The sequence below is a fragment of the Protopterus annectens genome, chromosome 8.part0 (genome assembly GCF_019279795.1).
Source record: "Protopterus annectens isolate FY-2018-M chromosome 8.part0, PAN1.0, whole genome shotgun sequence".
Taxonomy (NCBI): domain Eukaryota; kingdom Metazoa; phylum Chordata; order Ceratodontiformes; family Protopteridae; genus Protopterus; species Protopterus annectens.
In genome coordinates, this window is record NC_056741.1 from 808,348,305 (window position 1) to 808,372,547 (window position 24,243).

General features: G+C 36.7%; 1 protein-coding gene across 1 annotated transcript in view; it reads left to right on the forward strand.

The window, feature by feature from the left end:
• LOC122809060 (protein psiQ-like) overlaps positions 1 to 24,243 on the forward strand; it is a 120,997-nt gene that overhangs the window by 34,870 nt on the left and 61,884 nt on the right. Inside the window, exon 4 of the mRNA XM_044080275.1 lies at positions 8,801 to 8,914. Coding sequence (XP_043936210.1) covers positions 8,801 to 8,914 — 114 coding nt within the window. The remainder of the gene's footprint in view (positions 1 to 8,800; positions 8,915 to 24,243) is intronic.

Here is a 24,243-nt window from a genome sequence, read left to right on the forward strand (position 1 = left end):
AATTATCTGGGTTTGGTGGGGATGTGAAACTTGCCAATGTATCACTTACAAGTAGATAGTTTGTCTTAAAGAAATTTCTAGAGGTGCATTGGGTGGAAGGGATATCTGCTTTCAGTTTTATTTTAAAGGAGACTGCTTTATGGTCAGACCTAACAAATAATGAAGATACACAAGGGATGGTGCAAGATGTTCCCATATTAGTCAGAGCAAGATCCAAGATGTTATTCCTCTTAGTGGGTGTTCTGACTAATTGTTCCAGGGCAGTTTTATTGACACAGTCCTGGAAGCTCTGTGCCTGTGCACCAGTAGTAGTGTTGTAGGTTTCCTAGTCTATTGTTAGACAGTTTGAATCACCTAGGAAAATGGTGTTGGGTTTAATACCGAGTGATTCTAGTTACTGTAGCTAGGCATTGTGACTTTCTTTTGTCATAGAGGGAGTTCTATAGCTAGCTAATATATGGTACAGGACCTTTCTGATGGTATCACTTTTAAACAATAACTTTGGAAATGAAAATCTGGTGGGTCAAACTGGTTCACCAGCCTTGAGCAGCCTCTCTTCTGGATGAACACAGATGCCCACTTTCCCCCCCTCTGTAGTAGCTGGTCTAAATGTATGGAAGGTTGTAAGTGCTCTGCACCATTTTAAACCACATCTCAATCACCACACAGCTGTCAATGTCCTCCAGGGTGAGAAGGGCTTGTAAGGAGTGGAGCTTCTTGTTTAGGCTCCTAGCACTGATCAACACCTTCATATTTTCCTTTGCATGTTTCATTATGTCAGTAGGTTAACCATGTTGGCATTGTCTAAAAAAGGAAGTATTGGGGTGGAAATGTTACCAATAATCAAAACTTTAGATGAAATAGATATAGGCCATCCCTAGCAAAGCAGAGTGGTGTGTCGATCATATCCTCCCAGGTTGACAAATACTGGACCACCTTCAAATGACACCAAAACTAAGCCAGTTGTTGAAGTCAGCTATTCGTTGATCATATCATGGCAACATCCTTGGAAAAGATAGAATGCTACTCAATGTTGGGCTCATAACTGGCTTGGACACATAGTCAGAGACATCCATTGGGTCTTTCTTCATATAATCCAGGGAGGTACACCTCAAATCACTGGCACTGGCATGAACTATGATACAGTCATACTGGTATTTGTTGATCCTGGCACCAGACAAGCAACTAACCATCACCCTTTCCTTGCTCAGCCTGGTAAGAGGCACATCTGTATGTCTTACAATGGAGTCATCTGTAACAAGAATGTTTGGTTGGGCTGATGCCTGCCTTATGAGCTCAGCATGTGTGATTTTTTGGGACTCCTTGTGCTATTTGAGGAAGTAGGCTTAATATGCTGAGTCTGCTTTGTGCCTGCACTGGGCTTTAGAGGTATTCAGGTATAGGCAAGCTAATCTTTAGAACCACAGTGGATGATAGATTAGGTGTATTCTGATGGCCTTGGAGAGGTGTGTTATGTGGTGTTCTGCTGTTGATTTTGGTGTCTGAGTTTACTGTGTGTGAGATTTTTGCCTCCAAGGATAATATATATGTACATCTCTCGCACACTGTGTTTTGCTGTTTGAGTAACAGATGAACATCAGACAGCAAGATACAATTCTTACACTGACTCAAGAAACCCATCTCAATCAGGCTGGATACAGACGTTGTGGGGAAGTGCTGGTCCATGGTACCGACAGGAATGGCTCTGGGAACAAGAGTAATTATAGCTATTTGAAGTTCAGTTTTAGAATGATGTTTGGGTGGACTTCCTACTGACTATTTAAATTTCAGTGCGAAACAACTAGCCTGGAATAGCATGACCAACTATCTTTTTTTTTCAGACTATCTAGAAATCAAACTGATTGTCTGGTAGTCCAAAAAACACTGTACAACCTCCATTATTCTGTTCAAGAAAAAAGGATACTTACATATTATCGCAACCAGATTTTCGAGGCTGCAGTAATATGCTTGTTGGGCCAAAAACAGATTGTGGGAGTGAATGTATGGTTGGATGTGATGTTTTCTGTGGGTACAACCTAGTTTGTCCCAAATTCATAACCCAAATGAACGTGGAAATGTGAATCTTGTTTTGCATATTTCTAAATTGGTTGCAGGAAATGAATCGAGGACACCTGGGAAATGTTTGTTTGTACTGCTGCCGTACTGCAAGAAGGATTGTTACAAAATTTCCTATACATTTCTATGAGAATAAGAAATCTGGAGCAGCACATTTTTTGTGTAAATAACTGCTTTTATTTTACAAATGGAACATAATTTCAGTTAAAGGGAATAAGAGAGTAAACAATGTGATGGAGGATAAAGTTAATGTGACATGTGGGAGATAACGGTCTTGTACAACGGAGGCTAAAGTTAATGTGACGTGGTGTTAGGTGGTACTATGAAAAACATGTATGTATTTTGTGACAGCACCAGATTTATTTATTTTTTTGGATAGTAGTTACTTTTACAATGTTTTATGGATGTTTTGGATAGCATACTTGTGGATGTCTTCCGGATGGTTTGGGCAACATATTTCTGGACATGGAACGTGTCTTACACATAACTGTTGTAGAAAATGTATTTTCAGTGACAAGATGTTGGGAAGCGGCATAGCGTGAAACAAGCACTCATTTCTTAAATTTTATACTGTTTTTCTTATCTAAACAATGTTTTTTCATAAAGTTCACTTTGTCATTGTGATTCTGCATATATTTCTGTTTACATTCACATATCGGGAAGCAAGCGGTATTATCGTGAAAATCTGGTTGCGATAATATGTAAGTACCGATAAAAGAAACAAGCGATCACAGTTTGTTAATTGGCAGACTTACTATGCTTATTTTACAGAAAAGCATAGTAAATCAGCAGAAAGAAGGCATCACAAACAGAAAAAAGAGGACATTCCTCCTCATCTGATGTGACAATGACATTAGAAAATGGGCAGAAAGTGGGCAGGAGACATGAAGAAATTTTTGGGGTTATGAGAGGTGTGAGGGGTGTGGCCTTGGTCCAGTTTTAGCCATAACAAAAGCTATCAACCATAGCCTGGAAACCTTTTTCTGCCACTAGCAAGAACCAGTCAACTAATTACAGTAAAAAAAAAAAATCACTAATTTGATACTAAAATTAATGCAAGCAGTATCAGTACTTTCAATATTAAGCAATTTTATCAAAGGTCTTTTTTAGCCTGGTGTGTAGTTTAAGGAAAGAAACTTTGCAAAATGATACTTATGTGCTTATTCAACTGAAAGCACTGTTGAGAGGAGATACCAAACAACGGTCAGCCCCAGGATAATTCCAAAAGTTTAATGAGCCACAATACACAATCCAAAGTGAATATAATGTTAAACGCTTATCGAAACACCGCGTTTTTCGTCTAAAACTCAGACTTCATCAGACACCAATTAAAAAACAATCAATTAATTAATTAAACATTAAAATATATAGGCAAACCCTATTTCAAATAATCCAATGAGAAACCAAAATCATGAATAATTAATCAAGGTCTCTGGAATGGAGCAAAATTCTTCATATTGCATAAAGAAACATCTGACTCAAAAAATCATATTGCAGTGTAATAAAAATGATTATATAACCATTATATCATTTATCGAAAGTCATAAAATAAATGGGTGAATAAAAACTGCATACAAATTTAACTTAATTAATAAATGAACACCCCTATGCAATGAGGAAGGAATATATGTACAAATACTTGCATTTATATTGTAACACTCCCTTCTAGTGGTCTCAGACTGAAACAACAAGTCCGACTAAAAAATCCACTAAAATATTTGAATAAACCCAAGAATATGTTTCTATAAATATATGTTGTTAAACTTTTGGTATAAATATATATACAAAATCTTGAATATTCAATATTAAAACTCAACTTAATATTCAAGCCTTACAATAATGTTAAAAATAAAACCCATAATAAAAATTAATTATAAATAAATTAGTGAATGTAAGAAAAAATAATACATAAATATAATGAATATTGTAAAATATTCTTTCATTCTTGGAATGGGTATGTATATCCTGTATTGTATGTTAAAGTTAAAATGTTGAATATATATCATAGACTACTAGATCCCAAAATTTAAAATCTAAAAATGAATAAAAAATGGTAATGAAGTAAACCCAAAACTAAAAGCCAAAAGCTGTATTATAATCTAGCAGCCCTCATTTTGAGGACAGGAGCAAGTGAAATATAATCATTAAGTCCTGGGAATCTGTTAGCTTCCAAAACAATTTGCCAGTATAATTCTCTATATTCGATCCTGGTTTCCCAAAGACCACCCCTTTCATCACGCTGGACTTCCTCAATCACAAAAAACATGTATTTAGCCAGTGGGCAGGAAGTGGTGTGTCTATATAATGCATTAGTAATTTTTTTATTTTTAATATCATTTATATGTTCATATATTCTTCTTCTAATTTTTCTCTCTGTTTTCCCTATATAGAAACTAGAGCAAATCTCACATATAGCGATGTATATCACACCATAAGAATCACAAGTACTAAAAGTATTACCGGCTATTACTCTTCCTCGAGATTCAATGTGAACCTGATGTGAATTTGCCATCAAAGGGCATTGGGAACACATTTTACAAGAGAAAGTCCCTGACACCTTATTTCCCTTCTTGTTGACCCTATACTGTGTCGACAACCAATCCTTAACATTCTTCCCCCTTCTAAAAATAATCTTTGGTGGTCCGTTCTCTTTACAACCAAGATCAGTGATTCTGGCAAATTGGTCCCATTCTTTGAAAAAAACTTTTTGTATTACTGTTGCATCACCACTGAAATCTATTATAAAAGTATTGTTGAATTTCTTATTGTTGTGCTGAGTTGTAGTGTTAGAACCTATTCCATCCTGTAATTCTGTACTATTTAGTTTAATAGGCTCTTTTCCTAAAATCAGCTGGAATCTATCTATCCTACCTTTAGATACTTCTTCATATATATTAGAACAAAGTTCTATAGGGTAACCCCATTCTAGGAACATCTGAATAAAAAAACTACACTCCTCAGCAAAATCAAAATCATCCAATGTCATCCTAGAAATTCTCACGAACTGCCCCTTCACAATACTTTTTTTCTGATAGATAGGGTGTCCGCTACTAAAATGTAAATAACTATTGGAGAATGTATTTTTCCTGTATACCTTAGACTTAAAACGATCAATTTCCTTAATTAGTGTAATATCTAAATAATTAATTTCTTTAAAACTGATAACATGGGTAAATTTTAAAAATTCAGTAGTTTGCCCCTAATCTCTCACCTGGTGAATATTCACTTCTTCAAGACTTAAGGGTCAATGCTAACTTAAGAGTTATGAAACCTGACAAGGGTGGGGGGATAGTTTTAATGAATAATATTAGTTATGAGGTAAAAATGTTACATATTTTACTTGATGAAACTAAATATAGTAACCTTTCTAAAAATTAGATTAATATAGGTTATAGGAGAATATATAGTATGTTATAGGATTTATTTTTGGAACGATTTATAGACAAAGAACTATTTGAGTTTTTACATGTCAATAGACCTAAAGTTCCTTCCATTTTTGGGATTCCTAAAGTTCATAAGGATCTATTAGACCCATCTTTGCGTCCTAAAGTTGCTGTCGAAGGGTCAGTTATCTCCCCACTAGCCAGATATATTGATGTAAAATTAAAACCATTGATGATGATAGGTACATCTTTTTTAAAAGATTCTTGGGACTTCCTTTATAATGTTAAAAGCCATATGTTTCATAATGATTTAATTTTTGTAACTATAGATGTTGTGGACCTTTTTGGGTCCATTCCACATAACATTGGACTTGAATAGTTTGAAGAGGCCATTAGATATTTGGGAGAAGTGAACGACAATAAGGTATATTTATGTTTGGTATTAATGGAAATGGTGTTAAAACATAATTATATATTTATAAGTATTTTTTCAAGGCGAATACTTCCAACAAATCAGTGGGGTAGCAATGGGGGCAAGATGTGCCCCCATTTTCACCAATTTGGTTTTAAACACTTGGGAAGCAAGATTTATTTACAATAGTATATATAATGATTGCTGGTACTTATATAAACGATTTTTAGATGATATACTTATTTTATGGAAAGATAGTTATGAAAAATTGAATGAATTTATAAACTATATCAATAGTACTACTGAATTTTTAAAATTGACCCATGTTATCAGCTTTAAAGAAATGAATTATTTAGATATTACACTAATTAAGGAAATTGATTGTTTTAAGTCTAAGGTATACAGAAAAAATACATTCTCCAATAGTTATTTACATTTTAGTAGCGGACACCCTATCTATCAGAAAAAAAAGTATCGTGAAGGGGCAGTTTGTGAGAATTTCTAGGATGACATCGGATGATTTTGATTTTGCTGAGGAGTGTAGTTTTTTGATTCAGATGTTCCTAGAAAGGGGTTACCCTATAGAACTTTGTTCTAATATATATGAAGAAGTATCTAAAGGTAGGATAGATAGATTCCAGCCGATTTTAGGAAAAGAGCCTATTAAACTAAATAGTACAGAATTACAGGATGGAATAGGTTCTAATACTACAACTCAGCACAACAATAAGAAATTCAACAATGCTTTCATAATAGATTTCAGTGGTGATGCAACAGTAATACAAAAAGTTTTTTTCAAAGAATGGGACCAATTTGCCAGAATCACTGATCTTGGTTGTAAAGAGAATGGACCACCAAAGATTATTTTTAGAAGGGGGCGGAATGTTAAGGATTGGTTGTCGACACAGTATAGGGTCAACAAGAAGGGAAATAAGGTGCCAGGGACTTTCTCTTGTAAAATGTGTTCCCAATGCCCTTTGATGGCAAATTCACATCAGGTTCACATTGAATCTCGAGGAAGAGTAATAGCCGGCAATACTTTTAGTACTTGTGATTCTTATGATGTGATATACATCGCTATATGTGAGATTTGCTCTAGTTTCTATATAGGGAAAACAGAGAGAAAAATTAGAAGAAGAATATATGAACATATAAATGATATTAAAAATAAAAAAATTACTAATGCATTATATAGACACACCACTTCCTGCCCACTGGCTAAATACAAGTTTTTTGTGATTGAGGAAGTCCAGCGTGATGAAAGGGGTGGTCTTTGGGAAACCAGGATCGAATATAGAGAATTATACGGGCAAATTGTTTTAGAAGCTAACAGATTCCCAGGACTTAATGATTATATTTCACTTGCTCCTGTCCTCAAAATGAGGGCTGCTAGATTATAATACAGATTTTGGCTTTTAGCTTTGGGTTTACTTCATTACCATTTTTTATTCATTTTTTATTCATTTTTTAGATTTTAAATTTTGGGATCTAGTAGTCTATGATATATATTCAACATTTTAACTTTAACATACAATACAGGATATACATACCCATTCCAAGAATGAAAGAATATTTTACAATATTCATTATATTTATGTATTATTTATTCTTACATTCACTAATTTATTTATAATTAATTTTTATTATGGGTTTTATTTTTAACATTATTGAAAGGCTTGAATATTAGGTTGAGTTTTAATATTGAATATTCAAGATTTTGTATATATATTTATACCACAAGTTTAACAACATATATTTATAGAAACATATTCTTGGGTTTATTCAAATATTTTAGTGGATTTTTTAGTCGGACTTGTTGTTTCAGTCTGAGACCACTAGAGGGGAGTGTTACAATACAAATGCAAGTATTTGTACATATATTCCTTCCTCATTGCATAGGGGTGTTCATTTATTAATTAAGTTAAATTTGTATGCAGTTTTTATTCACCCATTTATTTTATGACTTTCGATAAATGATATAATGGTTACATAATCATTTTTATTACACTGCAATATGATTTTTTGAGTCAGATGTTTCTTTATGCAATATGAAGAATTTTGCTCCATTCCAGAGACCTTGATTAATTATTCATGATTTTGGTTTTTCATTGGATTATTTGAAAGTGTTTGCCTATATATTTTAATGTTTAATTAATTAATTGATTGTTTTTTAATTGGTGCCTGATGAAGTCTGAGTTTTAGACGAAAAACACGGTGTTTCGATAAGCGTTTAACGTTATATTCACTTTGGATTGTGTATTGTGGCTCATTAAACTTTTGGAATTATCCTGGGGCTGACCGGTGTTTGGTATCTCCTCTCAACAGTGCTTTCAGTTGATTATTGGTGTGTTTTTGCACTGTTTCTTCTGGTTTTTGTTGTTTACTTATGTGCTTATTGTTAACAGCCAGTAAACAGGGAGAAGGAGGGAATTAGGTTGTGAAATTATTATAAGGGGCAGGCAACAGCAGATACATTGGGTTTTAGAACACAACTACAACAGGGTGGGTGGGAGAGAAAAGCAATTAGAGCTATTGCTCCGAGCTGACTGTCCTGGAATTGCTGCAATGCAAAGACAAGTTCTGAGCTAGCCTGACATACACTCAGTACAGTTAACTCACATATAGGGCAAAAATATAGTGCAACTATGTACTGGAATCAGTAGTACAGACTTAAAGACCTTAGCTAAAGCAGATACAGACTGTTAAAATGAATTTAAAATCAGATGAAGAAATGAAAACACATCTGTTTTTCTCTGTGTAGGAGAACTATTTCAATTATTGTTAATATTATCACAATTTCAGCTGCTTTTACAATGCTAACATCAGTTCAATGCAAGGCTAATGTTGGCATCATCATTTATACAACAAATGACAAAGTTTTAAGCTTGTCTTTTTCGTAACCAATTTGTTTTTTTTTTCCTTCCCGCAGCTTCTCCTATGGTTTGTTATAACTGTTCGGGAACACCAGCTAACTGCACAAATGAAGTAATAGCCTGTGATGCTAGTATGGCCTGTCTTAAGTCTTCAGTTAGACTATTATTTGGTAAGTAGGGCATTTGGTTTGTAACCACATGTTCTCTCTCTCTTTCTGTCTGCCTGTCTGTCTCTCACATACACACACACACACACACACACACACACACACACACACACACACACACACACACACACACACATCCACTTCTTAATTAAATTAGTCTTTAGCAAGGGATAAATCCCTTTGTCAGAATGAAAAGTAATGACTGACAGAATACTACGATTTTATGGAATAAGTTGTGTGATCACTTGAGATATTTTTAAAATAGCATCATATTGGGTTTTTATATGAATTTTCTGCTTTTTGTATTTTTGTACCATTTGCAATGGTGTTTATTCTAAACATGACAAGTTTAAACACCACTAAATTGTTGCTTATGCTGAGCTTGTTTTCAGCAATAAAAGTCCCAATAATCAGCTATGCATGCTACTAAGCATACAGGAACAATTTCCATTTAAATAAATTCATGCATTCATTAGATCATACTAGGTTACCTTAACACATATAAAGAGATTATCAACTTATAAACAAAGGTATGGCATCTAGGTCCAAGGAAGTCATTCTTCCACTGTATTCAGCATTTATCATACCTATCATTGAGTAAAATGCCGCCTTTGGTATGTACCTAACCAAGCATATCCAACAACTGTAACATCCACAGAGGTTTCTCACTGAAAGAATACAGGGCATAAGTAAAGTGTCCTCTGCAGACCGCCTCAAGGCCCTATCCCTGTATTCTGGCTCCTACAGCCTGCTGACTGGAGATCTATGCCTGGCATACAGGGCATTGTCAGACGCCACTCTGATGGACCTCCTGCATATCAGCAAAAAAAAAAAAAAAAAACAGCAGCAGAATTACTCATTCTAAAGGCTTAAATCTTGCCTGTGCTACAAATAGGACCTGCTAGAGAGACAGATATGTATCACAAAGACTACCCCATCTCTGGAAAAGTCTCCTCATCCATGTGAAGCAGAATTCCTCTCTAACCCAATTCAACTGTAACTTGGACAACTGGATGGAGAACAGGAAATTCATCTCATCCCTAGTTTGGCACTATCTCTCTAATGGATGCAGGCAACCTGTAAATGGTTCATCTCCCTGGCCCTTGCTTGCTTGTAAATGTTTAATCTTCAAAGCCCCTGATTACACTTTTCAAGGGTACCAGAACTTGTCAGAGATTTGGGATGCATAGCTAGGCTTAAAAAGGCCCTTGTGGTCATTAGCCTAGTAAACACCTATGAACCTATATACCAAGTAATAACTAAATTACATATTTCAGAATTATCTCAAAAGGCCAGAATGCATAGTGCACATCAATATTTATTTCACAGGTTCATAGATTAGTACTAGGCTAACTGCCCTTGTGGGCCATTTTATGTCTAGCCAGTTACCCCATATGAGAATCAAACCCTGCACCTTGTGTTTGTAAGGCAAACACCTTAACCATTATGCCAACCTCCTACAGCAATAAAAAGTACAAGAAACATTATACAGAAGATAAAACAGAGTACAAACTGAAATGCCGGTATACAGAACAAATTATAGTTGTCACATAAGAAGGTATGAGTACTGAAAATATAAACTTACTAACAGTTTAGCTGAAGTGCTGAAAAGCTAGCATATTCTAATATTTACAAGAATTAGATGTAATGCCAAAACACTTCCTAAGCAGAGGTTGTAGGATGTGAATAGACAGAGGTATACAGGAGGATAAGTGGGGTGATTGCAGTAACAGATCTTGGAGTTAAGCAGGTGATCTTTTAATGGCTTTTTAAAGTTGTTGGCATGAGTTATACTTCTGATATGTAATGGGAGTTTGTTCCAGCTATGAGAGACAGTATTTATAAAGATTTTTCCCTATATTTTTAAAGGGTTTATAGGTCAGTAGTAAGAGTTGGTTGGAACTATGAAGAGGATGATTGGGGGTGTAATAGGACAGAAGTTTGGAAAGTGATGGGCAGGTAGTGAGGTTATTGAGAAGGGAGTGAGAAGTTTGGAATTGAGTTGTGAGAGTAAGATGATGTGGGAGTTCAAGTTAGTGATGGTTCTGTAGGGCCAGGCAGTGGTGGGAGGAGTAGGGATGATTTACAGCAAATCTAGCAACTTTATTGCATGCTGATTCGAGTTTGTGAATAAGGGAGGATTGTAGGTTAGTCAGGATAGGGGAGGCATAGAGTACAGTGGGTAGTAAGAAAGTCTGAGTAAGGGCACATTTGGATTCTGCACTAAGGTATTTTTTATTTCTGTAAAAAGTGCATCAGTCTTCAAATAAGGAGCTATAACTTAGTTGACATAACTGGATTATTTAAAGTAAATGGCATTCCACAACTAGTTAGAACAATAAAACCATAATGGTGAGACCCCGTTTACAGCTATGAGTGAGTTTCTAAATTACGCATGGCAATAAAACTGGCAGCCACACTTCAAAGACTTCACTGTCACAAAGAGAAGAAATTAAAACAAATAATTTGCATTTACATTTCTTCCACATGCAGTACATAGAAAATGATCTCACTCCTCAACTTTCCCTACTTAAGAAACATCACAGCTGTATTTCAATGATCTAAGAAGCAAAAAGAGTTTATTTATTATTATTTTATTTTCATTTGTTTCACAGAAAAGTCCAACAGGATCTTAAGAGACCCCTTTTCAGAGAATCCCCAGGGATAAAAATCTCCAATAGGTATACAAAATACTTGCAATCAGTGTGTAGACAATATGCATAGAATGGCATGCAATGTCACATATCATGTGACATAGTAAACCTTCAGAATTTATGTAGAACCTACATGTTTAAATGGAACCGAAGCAGAAGAAAAACTGGTGAAAACACAATCGTCAGGAGACCAGATCCAAAGAAGCAACTAAAATTGAGCTTTACTTAATTTTTTTATTTTATAACACACCAAACAGTTTTTACTACTGATAATACATAAGTAGCTTCATCAAAAAAAAGAAAAAAAAAAAAAAAAGTCAAAAAAAAAGAAAAAAAATTCACCCCATTTTAAAACATGGACTTGCGCAAATAAGATTAATAAACAGTTAAAAAATAATTAAAAAACAAAGGCAACCTAGAAGTTACGGCATTTAGCCAAAAGAACATTCCAAATGCTAACAAAGGACTTCTACTGTCCAAATATTCATGTAATATTTTATAATATTTTGTGATATTTTATTGTGTAATCTAGCCTAATACTAGGCTTTCTGTGTTAACAGAATTGAAGCAAGTAAACTATTTCTTGCACTGGAAAATATATACATGAATGTAGAATTTGTACATAACATTGTTAAAGTTCAAAATGTTTGTATAATAAAAGAACTTTTTATGTATTTACAAAAACTATGATGATACTCAGATGGAGCTCGGACATGAAAACTTAATACTGTGTTCAAAACCTGAACTACATGTGTGCCTACAGGAAAGTCAAGGTAGAATAATACCTAGGTTATTACTCAATAGTGTTAGAACTGAGAAGGTATTATACTATCAGGGGAAGGTATTATACTAACAATGCCCCAAGCATTATTCCTCGAAATTAAGGAACTAGAATGGCAGATTAAACTGGAAGCCTTTAGTAGTCCGGGTCTTAACGAACATTGTAACATTTCCTGCATCCTTAAACTTAAGAGCTATATGAGATAAACACTATTCATCTCCCAATTATTTTGGTTCTTTACTAGTATTAATTTGAGTCCTATGATAACTATATAGGAATAATTTGAATTACCTCCTTTGGGGGTACACATGGAGGTAGTGGGTTTTTAAAAAAAGTAGTAAAGTACTGTTGTTTTGAATAATAAATAATATAGTTCCTCATTTGTAGACTGCCTTACAGTTTTAACATTTTTAAAAATTTCCCAACATTTTTCAAAACTTTTTTGTTAGTATAATACCTTCCCCTGATAGTATAATACCTTCTCAGTTCTAACACCATGTAGTTCAGGTTTTGAACACAGTATTAAGTTTTCATTGATGGTTAAATACATAAAAAACTGATTTTTCCTCTGGAAGGGAGTTGTTAGCCGCTTCTACATTCATGTATATATTTTCCAGTGCAAGAAATAGTTTAAGTATTAGGCTAGATTACACAATAAAATATCACAAAATATTATAAAATATTACATGAATATTTGGACAAGGTCAATTTTAATGTTTAAATGATAAAAAAAGTGTATGTATGTGTGTGTTTGTAAAAAAAGATAAACGAGCAAACATCTACATATATTTACAATTTTAAATTATGAATAGAAATGGAAATAGAGGATGAATCAAGTAGTGAGGGTGAGTGCAGAGATTCTTAGTGATAAGGGGATGGATATCTGGTAAGAATAGAGGTGTGAAGGATGGAGTGGAGTTGAGAATCAGAGGATAGATAGTTTGTAGAAATGGATTTGAGAAGGGTTGGATGGAGATGAAGATGTTAATAATGATGAGCAGGATCTCCATGTAAGAAATTATATTCATATTGAATTTGTCAGCTGGTAAGCATACATTCTTTTGCTGCAGTTATATAATGTTTCAAAATTATAATAAAAGGCTATAGAACTGTGAAGGGGAAAACAGGGACAGTTTTGATTCATAAAAAGTTTATTAATCAGGAGTGATTCAAGGAGTGGTATATGGTTTGTGTTTGATTCGGGGGGGGTGGAGAAGATGCTGACATGTTTATTAGAGTTTGTAGAGGTAGTGCTTTAGCGGAAATGGCAATGACATATCCAGATGGAGTGAAAATGTGATTTTAATTGTACTTTAAGAGTCTGGGATTAGCGGTTTCTGTGAGTGATAGTGGAAGAGAATTCCAGAGTTTGGCAGTGCTGCACAAGTGAAGAGATTATATTGCATATGGATTTTTTCTGAGAATCTAAGTGGCCTGGCTGGGAGGGACGATGATTAGAGTGGGTTGAGTATTGGTCGGTTATCTGCATAATAGAAAATTTTATGAGCCTGTTTCGTTTGGATAGAATTGAGGTTGCTGGAAAATTCATGCCAGTTGCGTTCTCTAAATGAGTGATACTGGTAACCTTGACAGAGAGACAGACAGAGAGAGAGAGTTAATTGTGAATTTAGCAGTTTTATTCTAAGTCTGCTCAAGTTTTGAAATTTGAGCTAAGTGTAAGTTGGTTAGACCGATACTGCATATGAGAGAGATGGGAGTAGAAAGGCTAATGCAATACATTTTCTGGTATTTCTCATGAAGTAATGTTTGGTTCTGTATAGCATGCCCAGTTTTTAAAGATTTTTTGACAACTTCCTGAGTGTGAATATAATATTTGAATTTATCGTCTATCATTAATCTTAGTAATTTGTTATGAGTAACACAGAACTATGATTTTTCTGATGAGATGATAGAAAAGTTGCCTTTCATGTTAGAAATAGATTTTGTGGAGATAAACATAAGTTTAGTTTTCTTGCCATTAAGTACAAGATTAAAGTCCTTAAACCAAGCCTCTACAGCAGTGAAAGCTCTCTATGTAAGGTTGTGAAGTCCAGGGAAATGGCACTAGCATCCATCTTTGATAAAAACAGTGTAGATCTTACCTGTGCTCTTCTATGGCATAATATGTCCTCCTGTGACATAAACCTTCCCTCTGTTCACCAGAGGTTGTAGAATCATTTGCATATTGAATGACAGGAGCATTTGCAGAATGTAAGGGAGGTCATTAATGAATATATTGAATGTAAGGCTCCAAGAATGGAACTCTGAGGGACTGCTAAAGCTATCAGAAGAAAGGAAGACATGGTTTGTCTCATTTCAACACTATGGCTTCTATTAATGAGATACAAGGGAAATCAGCATGGAAACGCAGTGGAGAGTCCTAGGCTTGAGATCTTATTTAGTGTTTTTTGATGTGAAACAGTATCAAATGCCATTGATAAATCAAGGAAAACTGTAGATAATAGGTTGCTTTTATTTCTTTATTGATGGAAGATAAAAGAGCACAGTCAGTGTTATGTAATGGCCTAAAGCCATGCTGGGATGGGGAGAATAAAGAATTATTTAGGAGATATTGTAATACTTGGTAGTGGATACTTCTAGGATTTTAAGTAATGGAGATGAGATAGCTCTGTGTCTGAAACTGTTGAGTTCATTAGAGGAACTGCCTTTATAGCATGGAATAATATAGGATTGTTTCCAGATGTCGGGGATAAAAGAGTCCTGAATGGATGTGTTGATAAGGATGGATACTGGGTATGCAGTAGCTTTAGCAGGTAGTCTGAGGTACTCATTTGTTAGATTGTCTAGCAGCAGTGTAGTGGGTCATAACTTAGATATGTCTGAATTGCTGATGTAGGAACAGGCTGAATAAGGAAGGGTTTGAGAGTGGTATACATTGTTTGAGTATGTGGTGTATTGATTGCAGGAATGGAACTATTGAGTGAAATAACAAAGTTAATGACATTAGTATTGAAAGCACAGGCAGTGGTATAGTTGGATTAATTGGAGTTTGGCCAAGACTGAGAGGGTTTATAATATGATGTCTCAAAATGATATCTAACACTCACAGAAGAACATACTTATTCATTGTTATTATTATTCTTTCCTTCCCTCAGCCCGCTAACAAGCATCTGCCACTACTGTACCCATTTCTTCCCCTTCTCTATGATGAAAACAGTCCCAACATGGTCATCAACCAGGCAACCAAACATTTTTTTTCATCCATTTTTCTGACCCTAAACTCTCCCTAGTGGATGGTATGCATGTCTGCAGACAAGAAAGATGGCTATGGGTCAGAGTTCCTATACAAGCTTAGAGAAAATGATCATGGTAATGTATGTAGGAACATGTCCCTGGCCATAGAGTGTAACATACACATCTTTTTTTCCTTTAAATGGTAGCACCACAGCAAGCCAGTCATATTTCTTCCCCATGAATGAAAATATCACTCCCTACTCATTCCTACCTCCGTCTCCCCAGAATATGCAATACAGCCTCATGCACTCATTCACAGCATTCCTCATTTGCTCCTTCAGTGGCTTGGTCACTAATCTGTGGCATGTTGAATGGGTTGGAGTGAGGGCTTTATCTTTCTGTGAAAAGGAAGACTAGCAACTGCAGGTGAACCATATTATGATATCAAATTTAACCTAATGGCAGTGGTACCTGATCGCAGAATCAAGTATGAGTCAAAACTGCAGATCCTGAAAATGAATCTACAGACTGTGCTTGAAGGATTTCAGCAGGTAACACAACGCAAAAGTAAGTTCAAAAGTAAGCTTCCTTTGCTAGGCAGATAAGCTCCCTTTGGTGGTGCGTGCTTATTTGCTGGTTTGAGTTTTAGTTATTTCTTGTTTTATATAAGCCCCACGTCTGCTCTTTCTTGTGTGTAGCACACAATTGTGCACTGCCACATAGTGGTAGTCACCATTGGTGGTTATAGTAGCAAATGCTTTGCTCGTTAAATTTTCCCTTCGCACTTTACTTGTGGTCCTCCAGAGGTTTTTCATGGCTCATCTCTACTGTCAGGTAGAATATTCCTAAGTGCAACCTCTCTTCCTGACCGTATAAATTTACCTAACACAATGGATGTACAATTTTCCACAATTTCTCCAGCCAGCTTGGTCGACATGGGCATCCTGAGACAGAGTAGTAACTGCCTCATGTTCACTGACAACCCTCTGCTCCTAGACCATACAAACTCAACATGTGAGAGATGCAACTATATTAAAAACCTTGAATCCATGCTCTCTTGCACACCGGTCAGCACATATAACATTAAGTGGGTCATCAGCATGCACACCTACCTCCTACTCCACCCAAACCCACATCACATATACCTACTTATGCGGAGGTCCTTGCCAGAAACATACCTAAACACCAGAGACCTCCCAAACATAAGCGCGCTACACAATACTTCCTCTGCAGAACACAATACACATAACAGCTCACATATCAGTGTCTCACCTGTCATGCCCTTAAGGCAAAACAGAAAACCAAACACATTAGTCATAGGTGATTCCATCATGGGACACACAGATGTCCCTCTCACCAGGCTGGATAAGGAGAAGGTCACTGTCAGCTGTCTCTCAGGTGCTAGAATCCACCATATTACACATGCACTCAAGTCACTCAGCAACAGGTACTATTATGACTCTGTCATAGTCCATGTTAGTGTGAACAACTTGAGATGCACCTCTCTGGACTATATGAAGACAGAGACATGATTGAGCTCTCGGACTGTGTGTCTCTGGCTAGTTATGTCCATAGCCTTAAGCAGCATTTTACCTTCACCTAGGATGATGCCTCAAAACAAACAGAAAATGATTGACTTCAATAATTGGCTTAGTTTCTGGTGTCATTCCAAGGGGATACAGTATCTGTCAGCCTAGGATGACATGATTGACAGACCTCAATGCTTTGCCAGAGTTGGTCTTTATCTGTTATCCCTGGGATTTTGGCTACTGGCCAAGGTTCTTGCCACCCCCATAGTGCCTCTTTTAGGCAGTGTCACAAGGACAAAATTCCTGACGTAAGAACTCCATCTAAGAACAACCTCAAGGTTTGTTTTGCTGCTAAATGCTAGTAGTCTTAACATGAAGCTGGATTCACTGGAAGCAGTACTCACCCTGAAAGACATAGACATTTGTGGAGTCACAGACACTGGTTCAAGGCTGTGGAGAGCACCCTAACCAAACTACTGATGTGAAAACTAAAGGAGGCGGTGTATCAGTATTCATTAAAGATAAATACACCTCCAGATTGGTTAGACAGCATGATTCCCTGGAGATACTTCAGGTGCAGTTAACTGTTGGTAGGACATCTACTCAAGTCATTGCCAGCTACAGGACCCCCTCCATGAATCAGGACACCCACCCTGCCTATTTGGATCTCCTTGAGTCTATCAAGATACATTTGAACACCATGGTTTTGGGTGACTTTAACTACCCATCCATTGACTGGGGAAATTCCTCATGCTCAAAGTCACTTGCCTAAAGGTTCCCCAACTTCATTAACTCCAGTGCCCTGGACCACCTGGTTGACACCCCCACATGGGGTGCCAACATCCTGGATCTGGTGCTTACCAATATGGGGGACCACTGTATCACCCCCATTGTGAGGTCTTCCCTAGTGAGATCTGATAATAAATCAGTCTCATTCAAAGTTACTGTTACACCTGACCTCCCTCCCCCAGCACCAACTAAACTAAGAAAACTTGTCTAAAGCAGATACAGGATGGTATAAATAGCTTCACTGCACCTCCCCTTCAGATGGAACTGGCAACTATGCCGAGTTCTACACCAATGATTTATACAAACACCTGTATAACTGCATTGACTCGGCTGTACCAGATAGGAACAAAACAAGTTTCTTAAGGAATAGTAAACCTGTCCAGTAACAGGCTTTACAATAAGAGGAAGAAATTGCTGTCTTAAGAGTAAGAGGGAGAGAGCCCTAAACTGGAAACACTCCCTCCTCAGCTTAAACAAGCAAATAAGAGTTATTGTGAAGTCCTCCAAAGCTAACTATGAAACCAAATTAGCTTCCTCAACTAAGGACAGCCATAAGGCATTCTTTAGTTACATCCGTAACCTAAAAGGAAAGTCCCAGATTTGTGCCGAACTGGTAGCTAATGATACCACATTTACCGAGCCTGTGGACATTGCAAACCTGTTAGCTGACAGGTTCTTTGAAAACTTCACTCCCCATGTCCCCATTATACTTACCCAGAGACATCCCTACCACCTGAACTCTACCTTGTATCTCTAAAAAGCAAGCTGTGAACACCCTCTCTAAGGTAAAAAACAGAGCATCCATGGGACTTGATAACATCCAGACTGCGTCCTACATGGTCTCAAATAAGAATTAGCAATGGCATTGAGTACTCTTCTAAGTCATAGTCTAAGCACTGGCTTCATCCCAGCTGAATGGATAAAGGCCACCGTTATCCCCTTGCACAAAGGTGGTGCTTCCACTGACCCCAGGAACTATAGACCTTTTAGCCTGACTAGCCATATCTGCAAGGCCATGAAGAGAATCACCATGGACCTTATCAACAAAGATATTGGTAACCTCCAAACACTTGATCCTACTCAATTTGGATTTGCCAAAAGGAGATCATGCCTGTTAAACCTGGTGTACTTCTTCAACAGTCACCATGGCCCTTTATGAGGGGGAAATCTGTGCATACAGCCTACCTAGACTTAGACAAGGCTTTTGACACTGTCCCCCACTCATGTATAATTGATAAACTCACCCATCTAGGTATCAACCCATATATCATTAGATGGGTCACTAACTGGCTCATTGATAGAACCCATATAGTCAAAATAAGGGAATCCACCTCCAATAGCAGACCTGTAACCAGTGGTGTTCCACAGGGATCAGTCCTGGGACCTCTACTGTTCGGAATCTATTTCCCAGAAGTGCAAGCTAAAACTAAAGGTCTGTGGCTGACAAAGTTTGCTGATGACTGCATACTGGGAGTGGCCACAGAATCCCCAAATAATGTCAGCATCCTGCAAGAGGGTCTTAGACACACAAATGACTGGTGTCAAAGTCATGGCCTTAAACTCAATGCAAAAAAATGTATTATCGTCCCTTTCACTAAGAGTGATGTTCCTGCCAACTACCACATCAATAACAACAACCTAACTACGCACTTGGTGTGAGAGACCTGAGCACACAGCTTGACAGCAACCTTACCTTTGATCACTATGTCTCCACAGTGGTAAGAAGGGCATTCTATATTGCTCAGAAAGAATAAAAAGTGGTGTGAGAGTGGCAAACGACACCAATAAACCAAAAACCACTCTGAAGCCAATATCCTATGACCACAATATAAATTTATTAAAATCCAAAGTACAAAGTCACGAACCACAATTCCACACAGTACTCCAAAGGTCAAGCGCTTTCGTCAATAGACTTCATCAGAACAATTAAAGCTTGAAAAACAGCCCTTTTATATTAACAAGCTCACTCTCATTAGACAAAGCAGCCCTTGAAATTAAAGTGACAATGTGGTTTTACAAAACCTCCTAAAAAAAACTATGTAAACACATTAAAACATTGAAATTAAAACTAGGCATGGACAATTTATATAAAAATATAAATGTGTTGTTTAAAGTATTTAAAAATAAAATGAATATCACAAAAAGGATAAAAATGAGTGTTTTTTAAAGTTTAGATGCCCGATACCTAAGTTCGGGCTTAATACTAATGTGATCATTAATCCCCGGAGCTACGGTGGCATTTAATCTAAGTTGCCATCTCACTTCAGCTCTGAGCAGTTGGTTTGCCCAATCACCTCCCCTGATGTCCTTAACAACAACCTCAAGAATACCAAACCGGAAGGAATGGTCCTGATTCATAGAAACATGTTTACACAGGGCATTATTTTCATCTTTCCTTGTGACACTGTAAATATGTTCATAGATTCTCCTATTCAGTTTTCTTTCTGTTTTCCCTACATAAAAAAACCCACACACTTGGCAAACAGCAAGGTACACCAAACCCGTGGTGGTGCAAGAACCTGCACTAAAGTTAACAACAATATTGTAGGGTCCCAGTACAATTGATGGGGTATCTATAATAGATTTACAGTATTCACAAGCCCCACACTTGGTAGTCCCCTTTGTGTTACATTTTTTTATTTTGGACCTGGTTTTCCAATGAACTTTTCAGGTTTCTATTGACCATGTATCTAAAAAAGGGCTCATCCCCTATCACTGTCAAAAGTTCAGGGTTCCCTTTGAACATAGTCCAATTGTTTTTGATAATACTTCTAAATCCAGATGAGGTTTCCCCATATGTTAACACCATCATCTGTGTAAAATCCCTGTCTTGACATTGGACTTGAGTTATATTAACCTCATTGTCACCAAGTAAGGGTTTAAATCTAAAACCCCATTCACTTATCACCTGGTGCCTGATGTTATTAACAAAGTCTAATGAGTAACCCCTAGCCCTAAACATACAGGTCAATAAATCCATTTCAGATTTAACCAAATCCAAATTTGAACACATTCTAGCGACCCAAACCATTTGTCCCTTCACAATATTCCTCTTCACAAAGGTTGGGTGGCTACTTGTGTACTCTAGGTAATCGTTGGAAAAAGCTGATTTTCTGTACACACTTGATTCAAAACAGTTGGATCCCACATTCTTCATTATTTTAACGTCCAAATAATTAATGTGGGAATTCCCGCTGTCACCAGTGAATTTAAAGTAATCACATAATCCATTCAAAAAATCCAAACATTTTTCTTGAGTTTCACCCCTTTTCCATAAAATGAAAAGGTCATCTAGGAACCTAACGTATAACAACCAGTGTTCCTTGTAGGGAGATCTAAAAACAAGTGTAGTTTCCCACCTATACATAACAAGGTTGGCAAATAAGGGTGCAGAACTGTTGTCCATTGCCACCCCTTTAACTTGTCGAAAAAATTCCCCACCGAAACTAAAAAAATTATTTTTAAGAATCACCTCCATAAGTTCAATAATGAAATGAATCAAGGTGTTACTCAAATTGGTTTTCGCTACCAAAACTTCATAAAATAACTCAAGTCCCTTGTCATGGGGGATGGAAGTAAATAAATCGACTACATCAATTGTGGAGAAACAAACATCCTTATTATAATAATCTTTTTTAATCCTCCGCAAAAAATCCCAAGAATCAACCAGAATATGGTCAATAGGAATCAAAGCTTTCCTAACTGTACGGTCAATAAGCACCCCCAATGGGCATATTATTCTGTTCTGACCTGAAATAATTAACCTGTATGGGGGTTCCAAAACATCCTTATGTATATATATTGGACTATGTTCAAAGGGAACCCTGAACTTTTGACAGTGATAGGGGATGAGCCCTTTTTTACATACAGGGTCAATAGAAACCTGAAAAGTTTATTGGAAAACCAGGTCCAAAATAAAAAAAGGTAACACAGAGGGGACTACCAAGTGTGGGGCTTGTGAATACTGTAAATTTATTATAGATACCCCATCAATTGTACTGGGACCCTACAATATTGGTGTTAACTTTAGTGCAGGTTCTTGTACCACCACGGGTTTGGTGTACCTTGCTGTTTGCCAAGTGTGTGGGTTTTTTATGTAGGGAAAACAGAAAGAAAGCTGAATAGGAGAATCTATGAACATATTTACAGTGTCACAAGGAAATATGAAAATAATGCCCTGTATAAACATGTTTCTATGAATCAGGACCATTCCTTCCGGTTTGGTATTCTTGAGGTTGTTGTTAAGGACATTAGGGGAGGTGATTGGGCAACCAACTGCTCAGAGCTGAAGTGAGATGGGCAACTTAGATTAAATGCCACCATAGCTCCAGGGATTAATGATCACATTAGTATTAAGCCCGAACTTAGGTATCGGGCATCTAAACTTTAAAAAACACTAATTTTTATCCTTTTTGTGATATTCATTTTATTTTTAAATACTTTAAACAACACATTTATATTTTTATATAAATTGTCCATGCCTAGTTTTAATTTCAATGTTTTAATGTGTTTAAATAGTTTTATATGTAGGTTTTTAGGAGGTTTTGTAAAACCACATTGTCACTTTAATTTCAAGGGCTGCTTTGTCTAATGAGAGTGAGCTTGTTAATATAAAAGGGCTGTTTTTCATTCTATATTGTTCATCTCATAAGTAAGGGCATTGCCTCCAGAAACAAAAGAAGTTATTAATTCCCTGTACTCTTTCCTCATCAGGCTAATAGTGTACAGAGCCCGTTTTGGTATTTACCTTTCCAAGCACCTGCAGCAGTTGGAGAGACAACAAAGGTTCCTCATAAGGAAAGTTCAAGGTCTTCAGCATTTGTCCTATGAGGATCATCTGAAATTACTGCCACTTTATTCTGTTTGATGCAGACCACTCAGAGGTGATCTCTGCCTTACATATAAGGCAGTATTTGACCCTGCTTTACTGGAAATGCTGCATATCCATTAGTCAAATGGTACATGGGTTACTCGCTGTAATGGCTTTAACCTGGTATGTGACATTAATAGAACCTGCTGGAGGGACAGATTTGTCTCCCAGGGGTTACCACACCATTGGAACAGACTCCCACTTTATATGAAGCAGAGCACCTCAATGACCCTCTTCAAATGCAGTCTGCCTACGATTAGATGGATAACTGTAAATTCACTGCAGAGGTTCCACCTATGTCCCTCTTGGACAGGGGTGAGAGGTGCTGATCAAAGAAGTAAGGGTAAAACTTGGCTAGGCTTATAAGGGCCCTATGGTCATTAGCCTAGTAACTTCCTGTGATCCTGTGAACCAATATTACACTTTATTGGTAAAGAAACACATCCACATAGAACCTACACAGGCTCTATATCTTTCAAACCCAATGCAGGAGAGCACTACAGTTCCATAGCAATATTCGATTTACAGTCTGAACTAATTTTCAGTTACTTTTTAGAACAAAGTATCACGTATTACACTACAGGGCTCTTCTTATGATGGCAAAGTAATCACTCCCATTTTTTATGATGTGACTGGTATTTTAAACTATCATAAAGTACATATTCTGGTCCATCTCAGAATTGCAGTAATTGATGATATAGCATATATTATTGATTCTTTTCTCTCTCTTTCTCCTTTCAAGTGTTATCAATATTAGTTAACATTAACTAGTCTATTTTTCTTACCTAAACAACCACAGTGAACTGCTATAGCCAGTTTCCCCTTTTGAGTGCAAGCAATATTGACTTCCAGCATATTTTTGTACCCAGGATAGCAGTTGCACTCTACCATCCAAGATTCAGAACTAAATCTAAAATGCTATCACAACTTTAAATGTTATAACTTACAACATTTATATTCTATCCTATCCTCCACTTAACATGGCTAAAATTCAGAAATGTACTTAAGTAATTTGACAACCTATGCACTTCACTGAACTAGTGTCCACCTCAACTCTAAGTTAAAAAATAAAGTCATAAGCTCTTCTGTTGTGAAACTGTAGCACGCTGCTTACTATAACACCACACACACACAGACACAGACACACACACACACACACACACACACACACACACACACACACACACACACACACACACACACACACACACACACACACACACACACACAAAGTGCTTCTGTGCTTTAGCCATGACCACAGTATCAGCATTCATTCATAAAGCCGTGATATCCTTATGGCTTTGCAATCATGCCCCTAACAACTTGTGCCAGGGTTAGCTGCTAACTTCATCCCACCCTAGTTATGGTTTTGTTAGTCTTTATGCTTTCTCTTACTTAGTCGCTGACTGGTTGTGCTTCAAAAAGGCAGAGGAATGGTAAACTTTGCTGTGGTAGAAGCTCCATTTAGCAGCTTCAAATAACTTCAGCTGAATTACAAATGTTGCTTTGGTCCA